Below are 15,399 nucleotides of genomic sequence, written 5' to 3' on the forward strand. Positions count from 1 at the left end.
CACTGTGTTAGCATTTACAGTGATCACTGAGGATCTAAAACATCACCAACATCAGACATAAAGGCAGAACTAAAAGTGTATTTTCAGCACAAGAATGAAGATTTTAAAGATATTGGCGGATGAGCAGTGAATTCAGACTCACTATTGATTAGAAGTGCTGTCATTGTAATAATCAGCCACTGACTGACTGCATTTAATCAAATTGATTTTTTTTTTTTTTTTTTAATTCTGATAGTCATTTCTTTTTAACCTATCCTGTTCAGATAAATTCTGATATTCATATTACTAAACTTCTAATTATATTCAGTATATATGCATGGACTTTCTTTAAACTAGCTGTGAAATGTGAAGTCTGAGTTTGGCAGATGTCTTGTAATGTGGGTGTAATCACATTTGGCTTGCATATGGATAGACAGCAGGGTTGTCATGGTCTGAGAACATCAATCCTATTTGGGTGGCCACGCAGAAGTCTTTGTCATGCTTACTGTAACTAGGATAAATAATGATTGTTAATGATGCCAGATTAAAGGTACCACAGAGGTCTTTGCAGTCATTGAATGCTGGTCATGTCTTAATCTTAATTACAGCGCAATCAATATCCAGTTGGTTCTGTTTCATGAAAATGCGGAATGCAAATTTTGTTGCTTGGGGCGGAGCTAGAGCATGCAATGAAGCGAGCGATGGCTTAAGTATTGCGGCCCCTCTAGCCAATATTTCTTTCAAAGTGATGAACAGAAAATCTAGCGACTTTTTGTCGTGTTATTGAAGACTTCTGGAGACTTTCTCCAGAGAAGAAAATGGTCACCCGTCTGGGTCCAGACTGCGAATGAGTAGTGTTTGAGGCAGCATTTCATCACCAAGCCAATTACATATTAAGTGGAGCGCTTTAAATTGCCAAACACGAAACCCCTTACCCCTGCGTCAAAAATTAAGCAGAACATTCAAGTGTGTCGCTGAGCAGAAGTTATTCCTGGTAGCACTGTTAGCTAATGTTAATCTGTCTATAGAGACCCAACTATTTATATACAAACAATTAACCATAATATAACCCCTTTAAGTATTAGTAAAAAGAAGAGGCCACTCATACTCATTTAAGTTTGTTAAATTCTGTGTCCTTAACACACAGATTGCATCGAGAAGTCTCTGGTGGATTGTCGTAGCTTGCAGGGCAGTGGATGAGATTCAAGGTAAAACAAAGAGAGAGTTTTTTTTTTCATAAGTGGCCCCAATAATCCATCGCAGCACACCAACATAATTAAAACTCACTATTTATATTTAAAGAAGCTTTCAAAAATACAAGAGGAGTGGTAAGACCAGACTTAGACCTCCAAAAGTGAATCAGGGTTTTTGATCCACTTGTTAGGAAGCCAATGTTTACACAACGAAGATCCATGTGAAAAAAAATTGCATTTCAAGGAATAAAGTAACACTTTGAAAAAAAAGTAAAATAAGAAACCCTAACAGTAGAAACTGTCCTCCTCCCTCCCACCTTTTATTTAAAAGCTCACTCAACCTGCACATCTGTTATAGTCCCATGGGAACACACAACAATATGCTTCAACTTCTATAATGAGTCTGAGGCTCGTTTCTAATTACTGCTGGAATCTGCTTTCTTGGTCTGTTTGGGAGTTATTTACGAGACAGATGTGCACATCTATGCCAAGATGACGTCTATCTTTATGAAGAACCTTTACAAGCTTTGGTATACAAATATGAAACTGATGAAATGCCCTCTTCTTCCAAACATGCACAGACCAACAGCTTTTCTGTCGAGATTTGTTTAGATTATAAAACCTCATGAGTTCACAATGAAGAAAATATGTCCATCGGTGGAAAGCACTCACATCTACACACATGCACAAACACTTTAGAGCAAATTAGGCAGAGAGCGAGTGGTCTGGTAGAGGGCGTTGTAGCGGACATGCACGCCGCAACTTTGAGGCGTCACAGAGACTCGTGACCACCTGAGAACTCCCACTCCTCCACGCTGCCCTGCTGTTAGACGTGACTAGGACAATGCCTGGTGTACGTCAAGTGGACCTTAACCTAATTAGCAGCTTCCCGTCAAATCTTGATTCCTGTCTTCAAAAGACTCCTTCCCCGACCAAAAGATTGGAGGGACACTTCCTTCAAGCGGACTATGTGGTTAATATTCACGTGAGGCGCCACCCACTGGTGTTGAGAGGAACTGCAAGCACAACTTGTGGACGTGCCTTTGATGTTTGTCACAGAAGATCAGATGTCTGTTTTTATACCTTGCAAACTGTAGAAATATTCCAAATGAATGCCTTGGTGTCTGTGTCCCCATTCTCACTTTGACAGGTCCTGTGCATGATTTTGGAAGCTTTTCATGATTTGAAATCAAACAGTACGAAACGTTGTATTGAACAATAAGCAACCCATCTGCCATGACCAAAGTTTAAACAATTGTTCTATGCGTGAGAGTACAAAGTTGGGAGTGTTTGAGATTATTATTTGAAAACCTATTTACTCAAATTTGTGGACAAGATTCAGGCTGGTGGACGTTGTCTTCTCCAAGTCGGCACTCCCTCTTCCTACGCCCCGCCCCTGGGGTATTTAACTCTAAACTCACACCTTTCTCAGTTGAGTGGTGTAGAGTTGAGCTGATTTGAGGCTTCTTTTTCCTTCTGTGCTGATAGCTTGCCAGCTGGGTGGCCTCTGGCCACCCCTCCGCCTTCTTTTGTTCCCTTTTTGTCCTCAGGCACCTTCAGGTGCCTCCACGTGCGCGAACGTTGCGGCGGGTTTTCGATCGAAGAAGTCGACCATGCGGCTCCTATCGCTTTCCCTAACCACGATCGGTCGGCGGGCCCTCAACGAGCAGCTGCTGGCATCCCTGACGGATCCCGCAAGCCTCTGAGGGCCAGAGCTCGGCTCGCCACCAGGTCAACCGGCAGGGAAGTTATGAGCGCATCCCAAATGGGACAACAACTTTTTCTTCCTACTTCTTTTTATTTTTGTGTATCTTCAACCGAACCTGCTTCTTTCCCGCTTGAGGTCCGGAGGAAGACCACCCCAAAGACCAGCTGATCAGTGTTCGTGAGTCGACACTGCAATCCTTACTATGATGTACAACATCATTGCGTGATAATTGTGGGGAAATTACTAGATTCATACAAAATCCCAACTTTGCATTCTCTCGCTCTGACTCAACGCATTAAACGCTCACACGCTCATTTAGTTTAGCCCAGCGACCACACACGAGGTTCTAATTTCCATTTTGGTACGCCTTATTTTCTTTCTTTCGTTTACCCTTCGTGTTATTTTCTTGTTGTTGTGTGATTCATTAAATATACCATAAAATTCCACTCATGGTTGTATTTTGTGTGTATTCTGAATTTAGGTAAACCTCTGTAACCTAGGACTCAAAATGTCATAGAGTGTAGCAACCTACAGATCATGAGACTGATTTAAGGTTTGTCGTCATTTCGCCTAAACTTAAACTTGAAAAATCTGACGTGGTGCCCTTTTCGATCCATTAATTTGAATTTTAACAATGAAATTAAACTTACGATAAACTGGAAGTAACGCAAACGTCGCTCCCGGCTTATTACTTTATCCTAAATTAATTACAATTGTTATTTCAAACATAATCGCTACAGCGTGATCTGTGCGAACATTCTTAATATGCAACAAATTGGATCTTTCTCTCCCCTGGCTGGGCACCACATTAGCTGGTGGCGGTTTTGAAGCAACAGGCGGTAATTAGCATCTGTTGGATACCCGTTGGCACCAGAAACAACTCGGCTCGCATATCAAATGTAGACCACCGTTTATTAAGTAAAGTGCTTTTTGAGATGTAATTCTCAATAAAAGATATAGATGCCATTGAAATTAAATTAAACTGCCATTAATCCGTTCCAGCCCCAGAAAACAACCTTTTTTTTCGGTACATGTCTTTACCAAAGAAAAGTACCATCGTATTGTAAAATGTAAATATAATAACATAATAAAAGACAATGTAAACAAATTGGTTTTATAGGAGTGTAATTAAACCCATAAAGGTCCCATACCATCAAAATCCAGTCCCCCCCCCCCCTCAGTTTTATGCGTACCATATATCAAAATGAGTCTGTGGCCTGGTTTAAGTTTGACATCTATGCAGTTTGTCGAGTCAAGGCGCCAAAACCGCTCGACTGTTGGTCTTAGTTGACGCCATGTGGTTGTTCTTCAGGACACATTCTAGTTACAGCTAAATTAACAGTGTCTCTTCTAGTTATAGTGAAGCAGTGCGCTCTATTGTGCATAATTTGATTGAATTAGCCAACAATCAATCCCACACAATTGACATAATGGTCAACAATTAATTAATTATTCAACCTATCTGTTATGATGTCCATCTCCCAAGCTTTTGTAGCATTGACTTGTAAATGAGTCATGCTGAACTGAAGACTCCTTTTGTTGCATACTAGTGAGTAAAAAAGAAAAGGTCAGTTAACACCTGCAGGGGAGAGTGGTAGTTTTTTTTCGACCGCGACGAGGCCTCAAGGACAAACACAGCAAAATAGCTGTTGTCACACAGCGCCGAAAATGTATCTGAAGTAAAACAAGGCTGACATCTTATTTTAAGTCGAAATCAACAGAATATGCGAGAGGAAAGAGGAAGGGAGCTGTGGGAGGCAGGAAGAAGATAAAGCCAAGGTGGATTTACACAGTAGGGCTCATCCTATTTTAGGCTTCCACCTGCAGCCTCACTTGGACCCAGCACATTCAAAACTCTCAGCACTCATAAAAAGAGCCTGTTCTCATTTGGCACAAACCTGGTGACACTGTCATGCACAGTGGTGATCAGGTGGACGAGTCCTGAAAAAGCCTGGTCTTAACCTGTAATTTGCTTTGTCAGTCATCATCCAAACTGCTGTGATTGGTTATGGAGACAGTAGGAAGTGAAGACATTTGTTTTGCAAATGGTTCAGTTTAATAGCATTTGCTTTCTAACAAAACTGGAGGAAAATGTCTATTTAAATCCCATGAGGGGTGTTAAATTCCCAAAATATCTTTTTCCCGAAGTTTTTTTTTTGTTTTTTGCTGTCTGAAACATGCATATTGGTGAAGATGGTGTCTTTCTTGACAGGTGAATGGCAACGTGAAGCTGTGCATATGAGGGGCCCTTAGGGACATTATTCAGGATTAGCTCTCACACTTACTATTCAAATGCTTTCACACACACACAAACTACTGAAAGGCTCTCATAAGGACTACTCAAACACTCTCATACGCTACGTACGTTAACACAACTCAAATGCTCTCATTGACTACTCAAATGTTCTCATTGGCACTACTCAAATGCTCTCATACACACAAGTCTTGCTCTCATTAACACTAGTCAAATGCTCTCATTGACACTACTCAAATGCTCTCATTGACACTACTCAAATGCTCTCATACCCACGCGTCTTGCTCTCATCAACACTACTCAAATGCGTTCACGCGAGCACGTCAATCACATTCTTGCACACATCACTGGCATTCACGAGTTCAATCATGCTCACACGTGAATAGTGTATTTTTTTTATTAGGTAGTTCAATTCAAAAAGTGAAATTATAGAGATGAACAGCACACTGCACAAACTCAGAGTGAAGTATTTCATATTTAAAATATGTATTATTTTGATGATTGTCGCATATAGCAAATAAAAAAAAATACCCATATTGTGAAACTAAAATATAACGTCAAAAGAAATAGTGAATTAATTAAAGAAATAAAGTAATTTTTAATGAATATTAGGCTGGAATTTGCTCTCTGAAAAGTACTTCAGTGTTTAATCACTCTATGAGTACTGAAGAAAAACTTTTGAACTATATTAAAATGTATTTAGTTGTAGATATATTTAAAAAAGTCATAAAATATTTGATTCTGACTGTGTGTAGTCTGGAGGGCATATCTATGACACGAGTTTCACTACGACAATTAAATTCCTTCATTCCCTTTGGACACCTCATTAGGTACACCGGCGCAGTGGAGCTTAAATGCAACTATCCGGCCATCCTGCCTGCAACGAACCATATACGTTTAAGATTGTAACGCAGCGGTGTTGAAACTCTGTCCTGAGTCCAGGAGTAAACTGCGCTTTAGCGCGAAAGGCACATTTATTCGGCAGCATCCGCTGATGGTGACTGTCAAATGTGCCTTGGAGTGTGCGTGAACGGTGTGCATTAAGTCGTAAACGAGGGTGGGTTGTTATCACAGGCTGTCATGTCCCCGCTCTTCATTAGTGCTAAAAAACAGATGAGACAGTATTCTCACTGTGTATGCACACGTCTGTGTGAGCAGAGGCCAGCTCTGTAATCAGACGCACGCGCGCCACTGAATGACTGCCGGGTGCACATGTAGATTGTTGTGCGAGTCCTGTAACCTTTACTTTGTATCGATTAGTGGCTAAAGATTTTATGTTTTTCTTCTCACTTAATCCCTCACCTAAGCAACCCCTTTAGCCTCTTAGTCAAATTGTTTTTGAAAACAAATAACGGATTCATCATTCATTTTGGGGATTTTAGAGTTGGAAAATCAGACCTAATTGACTTGTCTCCATGTAGTTTTGTCTGGCCTGTACACAAAATTGAACTGATTAAGAAATGTGTCTGGATACTTTTGTCTATGTAGTGTACCTATATGAGTTTACATTATTCCTGGACTTTAACAAGAGTAGCCTTATACTGTTCCGTTATGATAAGTAGAAATGAAACACTGAAGATTTCACAAGACATGGTGTTAATGACAAATTTTCATGATTATCAGTCTAACAATGTTGCTAAAACTAATCACAGATACAGCAAAATCAGTTATTTTGAATACAAAAGATATCAATCAGAAACTCTTTTTTTTTTTTGTTTGTTTGTTTTTTTAGACCAAATTCTAAACAGCATCAACAAAAATGAAATTGTGTGCCCGACAAAGCCCAAGATAGGTTATATACTGTATTTGACTGACAGCGAGCTGTCATTGGTGTACACTTTGGACATAATTTCGAACAGAACAGTGGAAAAAAGTTGCGAGACAGATGGCAGGTCGATGGACGCATCCCTGTACTCGGTGGGCAAGCTCCCTTTTAAAATAAATGGAAAAATAATTGAACACTTTTTTACTGGCTTCTGATTTCAAAACTAGCTATCGATCAATTTGTTGTGTATAATTCGGTGGTGTCCAAATTTGGTCAATTTCATATTTTTTTCACAAATTGATACTATTCGTCAGTCTCCATGTGAGTATGTTATCATTGCAAATTATTGACAAATACAAAGTGTTGAAAATGGCCTGCTCCACAAACAAGAGATGGAGATGAGAGATTTCCGCCTGATGTCAGCGAATGAGGCAATCATAAATTTATACGGGTTCGCAGTCATAATGGCCCTCCCATTCCCGTGAAACCTTAAGTACGACACGGCCGGTGACAAAAATGAGTTTGACACCCTTGTTCAACCAACAATACGTGAAACATTCTGTCCCTGATAGAGTTGCAGTGTGGGGAGAAATGACCTTTAAATTTGTAGTCTTACAATTACATAAATTCTCATGAGCTGTTTAGCTAAGGAATTTGGGAAAAATATTTAGAAATCTGTGTAAAATCGCATCTATCCACTTTCTACATGTTGTCCTGTTTAGGGTCAGAGGTAAACTGACGCCAATCCCACCCTAATCTATCAATATGACAAAATACAGTACATACAAACACTGTTCCACTGTACAAGCAATTTAAAACTATTTTAGTCTGAAAATAGTGTCGCTTTAAGGGATCAATATGAACATATGGACCTACAACGTATATACACCATTTCTCTCCAGTTTTGCTGTTTCCCCCCTGCCTCATTCCCTCATAGACACACACACACACACATGCTGAGCCAGCTGTGTTGGTGGAAGCAGGTGTCACTCTCAGCTCATTACCCCTGGCAGGGTTGATCACCCTGTTTGGTGAGCAATAAGACACACCTCACTGGAGAGAGCAGAGGGTGAGGGTGGGAAGGAGGGTTTCCCCTGCTTTTTGAGATAGAGGGATTTGAGCAATACGCCGGGAGGTGCAGGCGGAGGTGGAAGTGAGCATGTTGTTGTGAGATATGAGAAGAAGTCAAATGAGTGGAGTGTTGCGAGTTCAATGTGAATGTAGAGAGAGAGAGAGAGAGAGCAGGATGGAGGCGGAAAGCATTATCACAAGAGGATACTACATTTGAGTTATTTACAATTTGGGTCGTCCTTTTCAAGAAAATAGTATATGTGGTCAAATGTTCTTAGTTGTCAACTCCACATTGGGTCACCAAATGTAATGTAATTTGTAAATGTAATATGATGGTTCGTGTGTCTAAATTGTAAAGTTGTGAATGTAAATGGTTGTCCTGCGATTATTTAATTGTTACCATTTCCGCATTTGACCTCACGTCAGCCCTTTGTGTTGTGTCTCCGCAGGTATGACTACAAAGAGATGCTCCACAACTCCACCTTCTGCTTGGTACCCCGAGGCAGAAGGCTGGGGTCCTTTCGCTTTCTCGAGGCGCTGCAGGTAAACATACTCGCATGCAGCCGCAGTAACATACAAGAGAAAGCATGGTGCAAATTCATGCCCACAACCAACGTTAATAATAATCTTCCCTTTCAGTTGTTTCACACTTGAAAACATTTGAAAGCTTGGTAATTGCTGCTACACTTTGATAGATGGGCGAATACAGATGGCTGATGGAGGGAAAAAAATGTTTTTCCCCCCATTAATTACGACTCTAGAACGATTATCCGCTCATAGCGGTTTGCATTCTCACTTTGCAAATTGTTAGTATTATTATTGGGCTACTTTAATAGTTTTCTGCTGGAAGGAGACGTATGAAGCAGCATACGTTTCACATAGCATATATGCCACAAGGCTATTTAACCACAGTGTCAGTCACAAATAATCCTGTCTAAGAATCTAGTCCATAGATAAAGGATAATGGATGGATTCCACCTCTTCAATTGCACATTAAATAACAATTCCCCCAAAATATGGCAATTCAATTTTAATCATGGTTTCCTGGTTTGGTGAAATAAATGTGGCACTTCTGTTTGTTGCCAATAGTGCCGAATATATTTTAAAAAATGCGGGCTTAACAACAATGCTCCAGCGCTGTACAATATGGCCTTCCTTTTATTTGCTTTTCTTAAGATTGCCTCATTATTCACTCTGGTTTTCCCTCGTTACTCACTGGCACTACTCGTTTGACCTTTTCATTTGTATTATTTCTGCATTACTGCTGCACTGTCCTTTACCTCACCTGACCTTGTGCACCTCATAAGTACACTTACCTCACTCTCATCTGCAATAGTCGACTTTCACTATTTGACTCACTGGATCCACCGAGTCACTGTTTAGATTAGCGAACTACTGGACGACGGAGGATTCCAAGGCTGTCTTAGAAGGGCAGAGCTATTCATAACAGAGGCCACCTCTGTGCGTGTGTGAAGGAGACCGCCGCAGAGCCCGAGGGCCAGTTGCGCTTGAGCTGACACCTTTATGACCCGGGAGCGACAGGGCCGTCGTGACGTCAAATTCGCACGCACAAACGCACAAGCATGCACACACACCAGCTGGTCCCGCTACCGCGCCTCCATCCCAGTACCACGCTGTTGCCAAAGGTCACATTCAGCCTCATTACACCTTTTTTTTAATGATAAAAATAAAACAGAAATATTGGTCTATTTTTATCATGAGTTCAAGTCCCCTTTCTCCTCTCTCTCTGCCTCCTGGTGGCCCATGAATAATTAACTTGCACATAACTGAAGTTCCAAATTTAATACTAATAATATGTAAACAGCAGCACCCTTTGACAGCTTTATTCACATGCACCCCAACGAAATGAAAGCACTCGATGTCATGATTCTACGTAGGATACTATGTTTTTGTTTGAATAGGTTTATCTATTTGTGTGAAGTATTGTTTTATCGAGGCGCAAACAACACAGACATTGCATACGCCCTTAAAGGGGAGTTGGCAATGTTCAAGAAAATTCACTTTTTGTCAATATTTTGCCATTTAACATAATCCCTTTTTACCACACCGTATGATGTGTGTTTTTGAGTCATTCTTGTTGTTCATGCTGACTTCCCCCCCAAAAAACATAGCCATTGCACTGGTGACAATGTTTAGCCACACTAATTCATGTCCTCATATTTACTAAGGTACTAATTACTTGTGTGTTTGGAAAGGAGTCCTCAAATGGAACTTTCTACTGAGTCTTAAGGCTAGGCAGCGGCAGAGTTTGCTCCTGAGATGCACTACATGGACAAAAGTACTAAAAATAGTATCCCAATAATTTTGCCTATATAGTATTACTGTAGCTCAGGCAGCCACTATTTTTCCTCATACAAACAATCAAATTGATTATTGATATATTGATTATCCTTTTACAATGTGAAACAACAACTCCATTGGCCCCTCATTCCATACACCTACAGTATGTGGGGTGTTTTTGCATCTCCTTCACTATCTCCTCACACTCATCATTCTTGTTTCCAGTTGCAACACAATAGCAGTTTTCTGTATGCTGTCTACAGTGTAGTGCACACAACATTAATTCCCCTTGAGAGAACACATATTGACCCAGCAACAAAACCTGGATCTGTAAACTACTGTTTGTTAAACTGCTCCATGTATGGCATTTATAAGGTGGTCAAAGAATCATATCGTGTAGCTATAAACACAGTGTACATTGATTTCCTCCCCCCCCCCCCCCCAATCATCCAAATTATGAGTTACTCTAGTACAGTAAAGTGGAACCTTGACTTTTAAGAATGCTGTAACTTAAAAGTTTTCAAGATACAAGCCACTGCTTTGTAATTTTGCACTTCTGGTTTTTTTTAACGTGACAAACAGTCAAACACAAAAATACAAATTAAAAGCACTCGCCCAAAGCATGTACAGAATCCAAAATTTGCCTTTGCAAAGATTGTTTGACACTGGTAGGAATTTGTTTAACCATCATGACTGTGGTTGTAGTTTGTAGTTGTGTGTCGAATAGCACAGTTTCACAATATTACTATATATTGCCCCTCACATGCACTACAACTAAATAACGAAACTATTACGGACATAGCTCTCAATGTGATATTGTGCTGTTCTACGCAACAGCAAACTACAAAAATAATAATAAACCAAACATTTTGTCAAATTAACCTCTGTGACAATGTCAATCAAAACAGATAATTATTATATTTATAATGGCAGAATGATTGACCTGCTCTTGACTTGGATGGCACCTTCGATTTTAGTGGCTATATTAAAATGGAGTGGTTACTATTTTGGAACAGAACTAGCCTGAGTTGTTGTGGAAAAACTCAACTATTTATGCTCCAAGTTAGTTCGTTCTGTCCTAACTGATGGTCCTGGGAATGTACTCAGTGAAAATCATTATGGGACCCCAAAATTCATTGTGGTTGTTGTTAACTACAGTACTGTAGTTGTAGAAAATCAAGCTAAACATTGCTCTTTACTTGCATTTGTTCCTGCCAAAATTGTCTTGAGTGCGTGTATTAACTATTTTTCGGGCTAAGGTTGGTATTTGTGAATTTATTTCATAAAACTCTTGACTGCTGCTTGTGTTTTATACATTGGATTGTCTGTCATGTTCTTTGTATCCTGAAGGAATTTGTTGACTTACTGAATGTATGAGTTGATTTCTAAATAAGGTTGCTTTTCCTGCTAAGAATTAGAGCCCAATTGTCCTTATGTGAGTCATTGCTGCCACATTAAAATCATATAGCCACTTAAGCTAACTGCATCAGAGATATGCATGTGACTGACACTGACCAATACAAAAAAAATCTGGGTTTACCATATAGACAAATATAACCATTCACACTCACACTACTCTAGATGAAGTAATGTATATTTGAAGCCCAACTTTGTGTATGCCAGGTCCATCCAGACTGAGCTAGGCACCTTGTATCAAGTCTTATCAATAGTGTTTGTGTAGGCAGCGTATCCTGTCTGACCTCCCCTCCCTGACTTTGCGTGTGTATATGTCTCTGTCAGGCTGCATGCGTGCCTGTGATGCTTAGTAACGGCTGGGAGCTGCCTTTCTCCGAGATCATCAACTGGAATACGGCAGCAGTCATCGGTGACGAGAGGCTCCTGCTGCAGGTAAATCACGCGCAAACGGTACCAGAGAGGCAAACGGCAGCACTCCCACCCCTGAAGTAAACAACTATATGACTTGCAAAGTCATGCTCTATCTTTCAATTTCTAGAAATATCACTCAGTCTCACTTTTTGTTACACCAGAGGGGAAGTAAATAAATTGAGCAAGTAGAAGGAACTGCATGATATTCATGAGTTGGGGGGAAAGTAATTATATGCCAATTAAGTCTGAAATTTTAATCAAGTGCAGAATAATATTGTTTGACATTGAGTCTTTCAACATAAGAGGAGGCTAATCTGAGCTCATTATGCTGTCCAGCATCTCACTGGAATTGTATTTTAAGTCTTCTCAATACAGTTTGAATCACGTCTTAATCACTATATGTAATGTACTACACAACTCTTTACTGGAAATAAAAAGGGTAAAAGGATCAACAAACTGCTTTTCCATATTCCCCGTCCCACTAATACTGTCCAGTGAGTGATGAACAAATTATGATATTGACATTATTGCTGACATACATGCACTCTCCTGAAAAAAACAACAACTGTACAATAGTAGTCCATGTTTGACCGTCACATAGTTATCTAGTTTTATTGGATTCCAAGGTAATAAAAAAGGTAAATTGTATACCCCTAAACAGTAAAACGTAACACATTCACTGCCATTGATGGCTTTAGAAGTCAAATATCCATCTCAACTGGGAAGGCTGGCAATGAATGAGTTTTAATATGTGAGGGTACAAACCCCCAAAAAGGAATCTCATGCTGTTATCTGAGGCCTAATCCAGACGTAGTCGTGTCAATTTACAACAACAATAAGCATTCAAGAGTGTAATCAAAATCCAAGTATTACCATTAGGTTGGGCATTTGACCAAATGTCCTTGATTGAAAATAGGAAAATTAATCCATCCATTTTCTGAGCCGCTTATCCTCACAAGGGTCGCGGGAAGAAACATTTTGTGATTAATTAATTGTTTTTTTAATGTGATGGGAGAATATTCTCTTTCTGTGTTTTGAACTCCTATTTCCAAGTATTGAGACGAAAGTCTTCGTAGATGGAGCTGAACTTTGAATTGCGGGTGCCATGCTACTCTTGTTTTTGTTTTGTTTTTGTTGTTGTTGTTTTTTTAGCCTTTTTTAAACTATTTCTAATCAACAGCACAGTATTCAGTAGTGGGCACTCAGTTTTGCAGCAATTCAACAATCAAACCCACAAAATTGACTGACTTCTTAATCATGAATTATTACACGTTAAAAAATCAACATAACAGAGGCCAGGACTTCTTCAAAAGACTCACTACCAACCGTGAGAGAAGAACAATTACAAATTTCATCAAAAAAGAGGCTTCAATCTGTTTAATGCCACTCCCAGTTGTGGTTTACTGTCAAACGAAACATAAAACAGAGAATTACACCTTGTGTATTTAAAACAGCCAATAACTGCTTAAAGCCCTGCTAGCTTAATGCTAATGCTAATTATAGCCATGTTGCCATGCTTTAACCCTTTTAAGCAAAAGATTGAACACAAATGGTTCAGCAACATGTAGACAGACAATAAAACAGTACTCAAAGTCACATACTCGTTATCCTCTGCATAGGATGACGAATATTAGTGCCATACTGATGACCTCAGAGAGGAGTTGAGATTTTATTATGAATCCCACTTCAGTTCTTAGTAGAACTTCCCCCCCCCATTCATAATAACGCTTTGAGGAACAGCATATTTGTCTGTCTTGCTTATACTGCCCCCAAGTGGCCCAGGCAGACACACCAGAAGGAGCAGCATTTAATTGATGCAGTGTGACAAAAATGATTTTTATTCTATTTAATTGTCATAACTGTATTTATCTTTTTATATAATACAATAATATGGAGTGCTATTTGTCCTATTTAAAATACACCTTACAACAAGTTTTGCTGTTTTGGGGGGAAATGTTGGATCAGATTAATAGCATTTCCAATTATTTCATTTGGAAAAGATGATTTTAAATATGTGTGTTGAGTTACCAGCGTGGTCACAGAACTAATTAAACTCATATCTCAAGGCGCCACCTTACCTAGTATCATCACATATTAAAAAAAACAAAAACAAAACAAACAACACTTTTGTGCCTGGGTACTCACTTGTTGCTTTGTGTCTCACAGATTCCCACCACGGTGCGTTCCATCCACCAGGATAAGATCCTGTCGCTTAGACAGCAGACGCAGTTCCTGTGGGAGGCCTACTTCTCCTCTGTGGAAAAAATAGTGCTGACCACACTTGAGGTGAGGATCCCACACACGAACGCATCCGGACCCTCACCGCTTCTCATTATCAATCCCCCTCTCAGGGCGTCGCAGTGTCACAGCACATTCGATCAAATCCGGCTTTCGTTCCGCGTTGTCTCGTCTGTGTCGTGCCGCGAGCCAAGCGGTGGGGTCTCATTTATACACAGCACAAAAATCTAAACCACATGTTCACAAAGCAGTGAGAAGGGCTGCGTTAAATTTTCTCTATGACACGGAAAATCTCTTTTCATTCAAATGTGTCAATAAAGAATCTATTATTCTGTAGTATGATGAATGGTAATAAACGTGTCACAGTTGGTTGTAGTTGATGATAAGTGATGAACTACTCATACATTGATTCCAGTGGTACTCACAGAGGTGCAGCATTAGTGGTGCTTGTTTTGGAAGTGGTTGAAGTACAGCATCAGTGATAGCAAGGGCTGAAAAAGACTCGGTCTCAATGGGCGCGTTGACATAGACAGCAATGACCACACTATTGACCTTTTTCTCAGTAAAACCATATTCCCCACTATGCTTTGTAAATGAGTTTCTTACGGAATAATCCATTCATAATCCCATGAATGTATGTGTGGTAATACAACCACACTGTTCCCAGTATGAGTTTTGTTCAATGCACAGAGTAGCATTAGCTTTTGATAAGCAGCACATAATTAATTGCTCACCATTGGCCCAGCAGTATATGCGGCGGTGGGTCGTACAGGGCCGAAATGTCACCGAAATGTTGTTAAAACATCTGGAAACTTTGTTGAAATGGATGTCACCTGCTTCACTTGAAGGCAGTGTAACCAAAGCAATCAGTAAATAAATGGAATAATTATCATAAAAGAGTTTTAATTCAATACGATGACAAACGTGTTTTATACTGGTACGATGTCATTATAAATATAATAGTTCCTTCCTCGAAAGTAAAAAATATCAAACTATAAACGCCGTGTAATGTAATGGTTATTTTCTGGGGTATTTCAACAAGAGCGTATTCAAGTTTAGGTCA

The 15,399-nt window shown here is 39.8% G+C and overlaps 1 protein-coding gene across 1 annotated transcript in view; it reads left to right on the forward strand.

Moving 5' to 3' along the window:
- Positions 1 to 15,399, forward strand: part of ext1b (exostosin glycosyltransferase 1b) — a 110,700-nt gene that overhangs the window by 70,718 nt on the left and 24,583 nt on the right. Inside the window, exons 2-4 of the mRNA XM_061759485.1 lie at positions 8,420 to 8,513; positions 12,012 to 12,119; positions 14,265 to 14,384. Coding sequence (XP_061615469.1) covers positions 8,420 to 8,513; positions 12,012 to 12,119; positions 14,265 to 14,384 — 322 coding nt within the window. The remainder of the gene's footprint in view (positions 1 to 8,419; positions 8,514 to 12,011; positions 12,120 to 14,264; positions 14,385 to 15,399) is intronic.

This window comes from Phyllopteryx taeniolatus, chromosome 21 (genome assembly GCF_024500385.1).
Source record: "Phyllopteryx taeniolatus isolate TA_2022b chromosome 21, UOR_Ptae_1.2, whole genome shotgun sequence".
In the NCBI taxonomy this organism is placed as follows: Eukaryota; Metazoa; Chordata; class Actinopteri; order Syngnathiformes; family Syngnathidae; genus Phyllopteryx; species Phyllopteryx taeniolatus.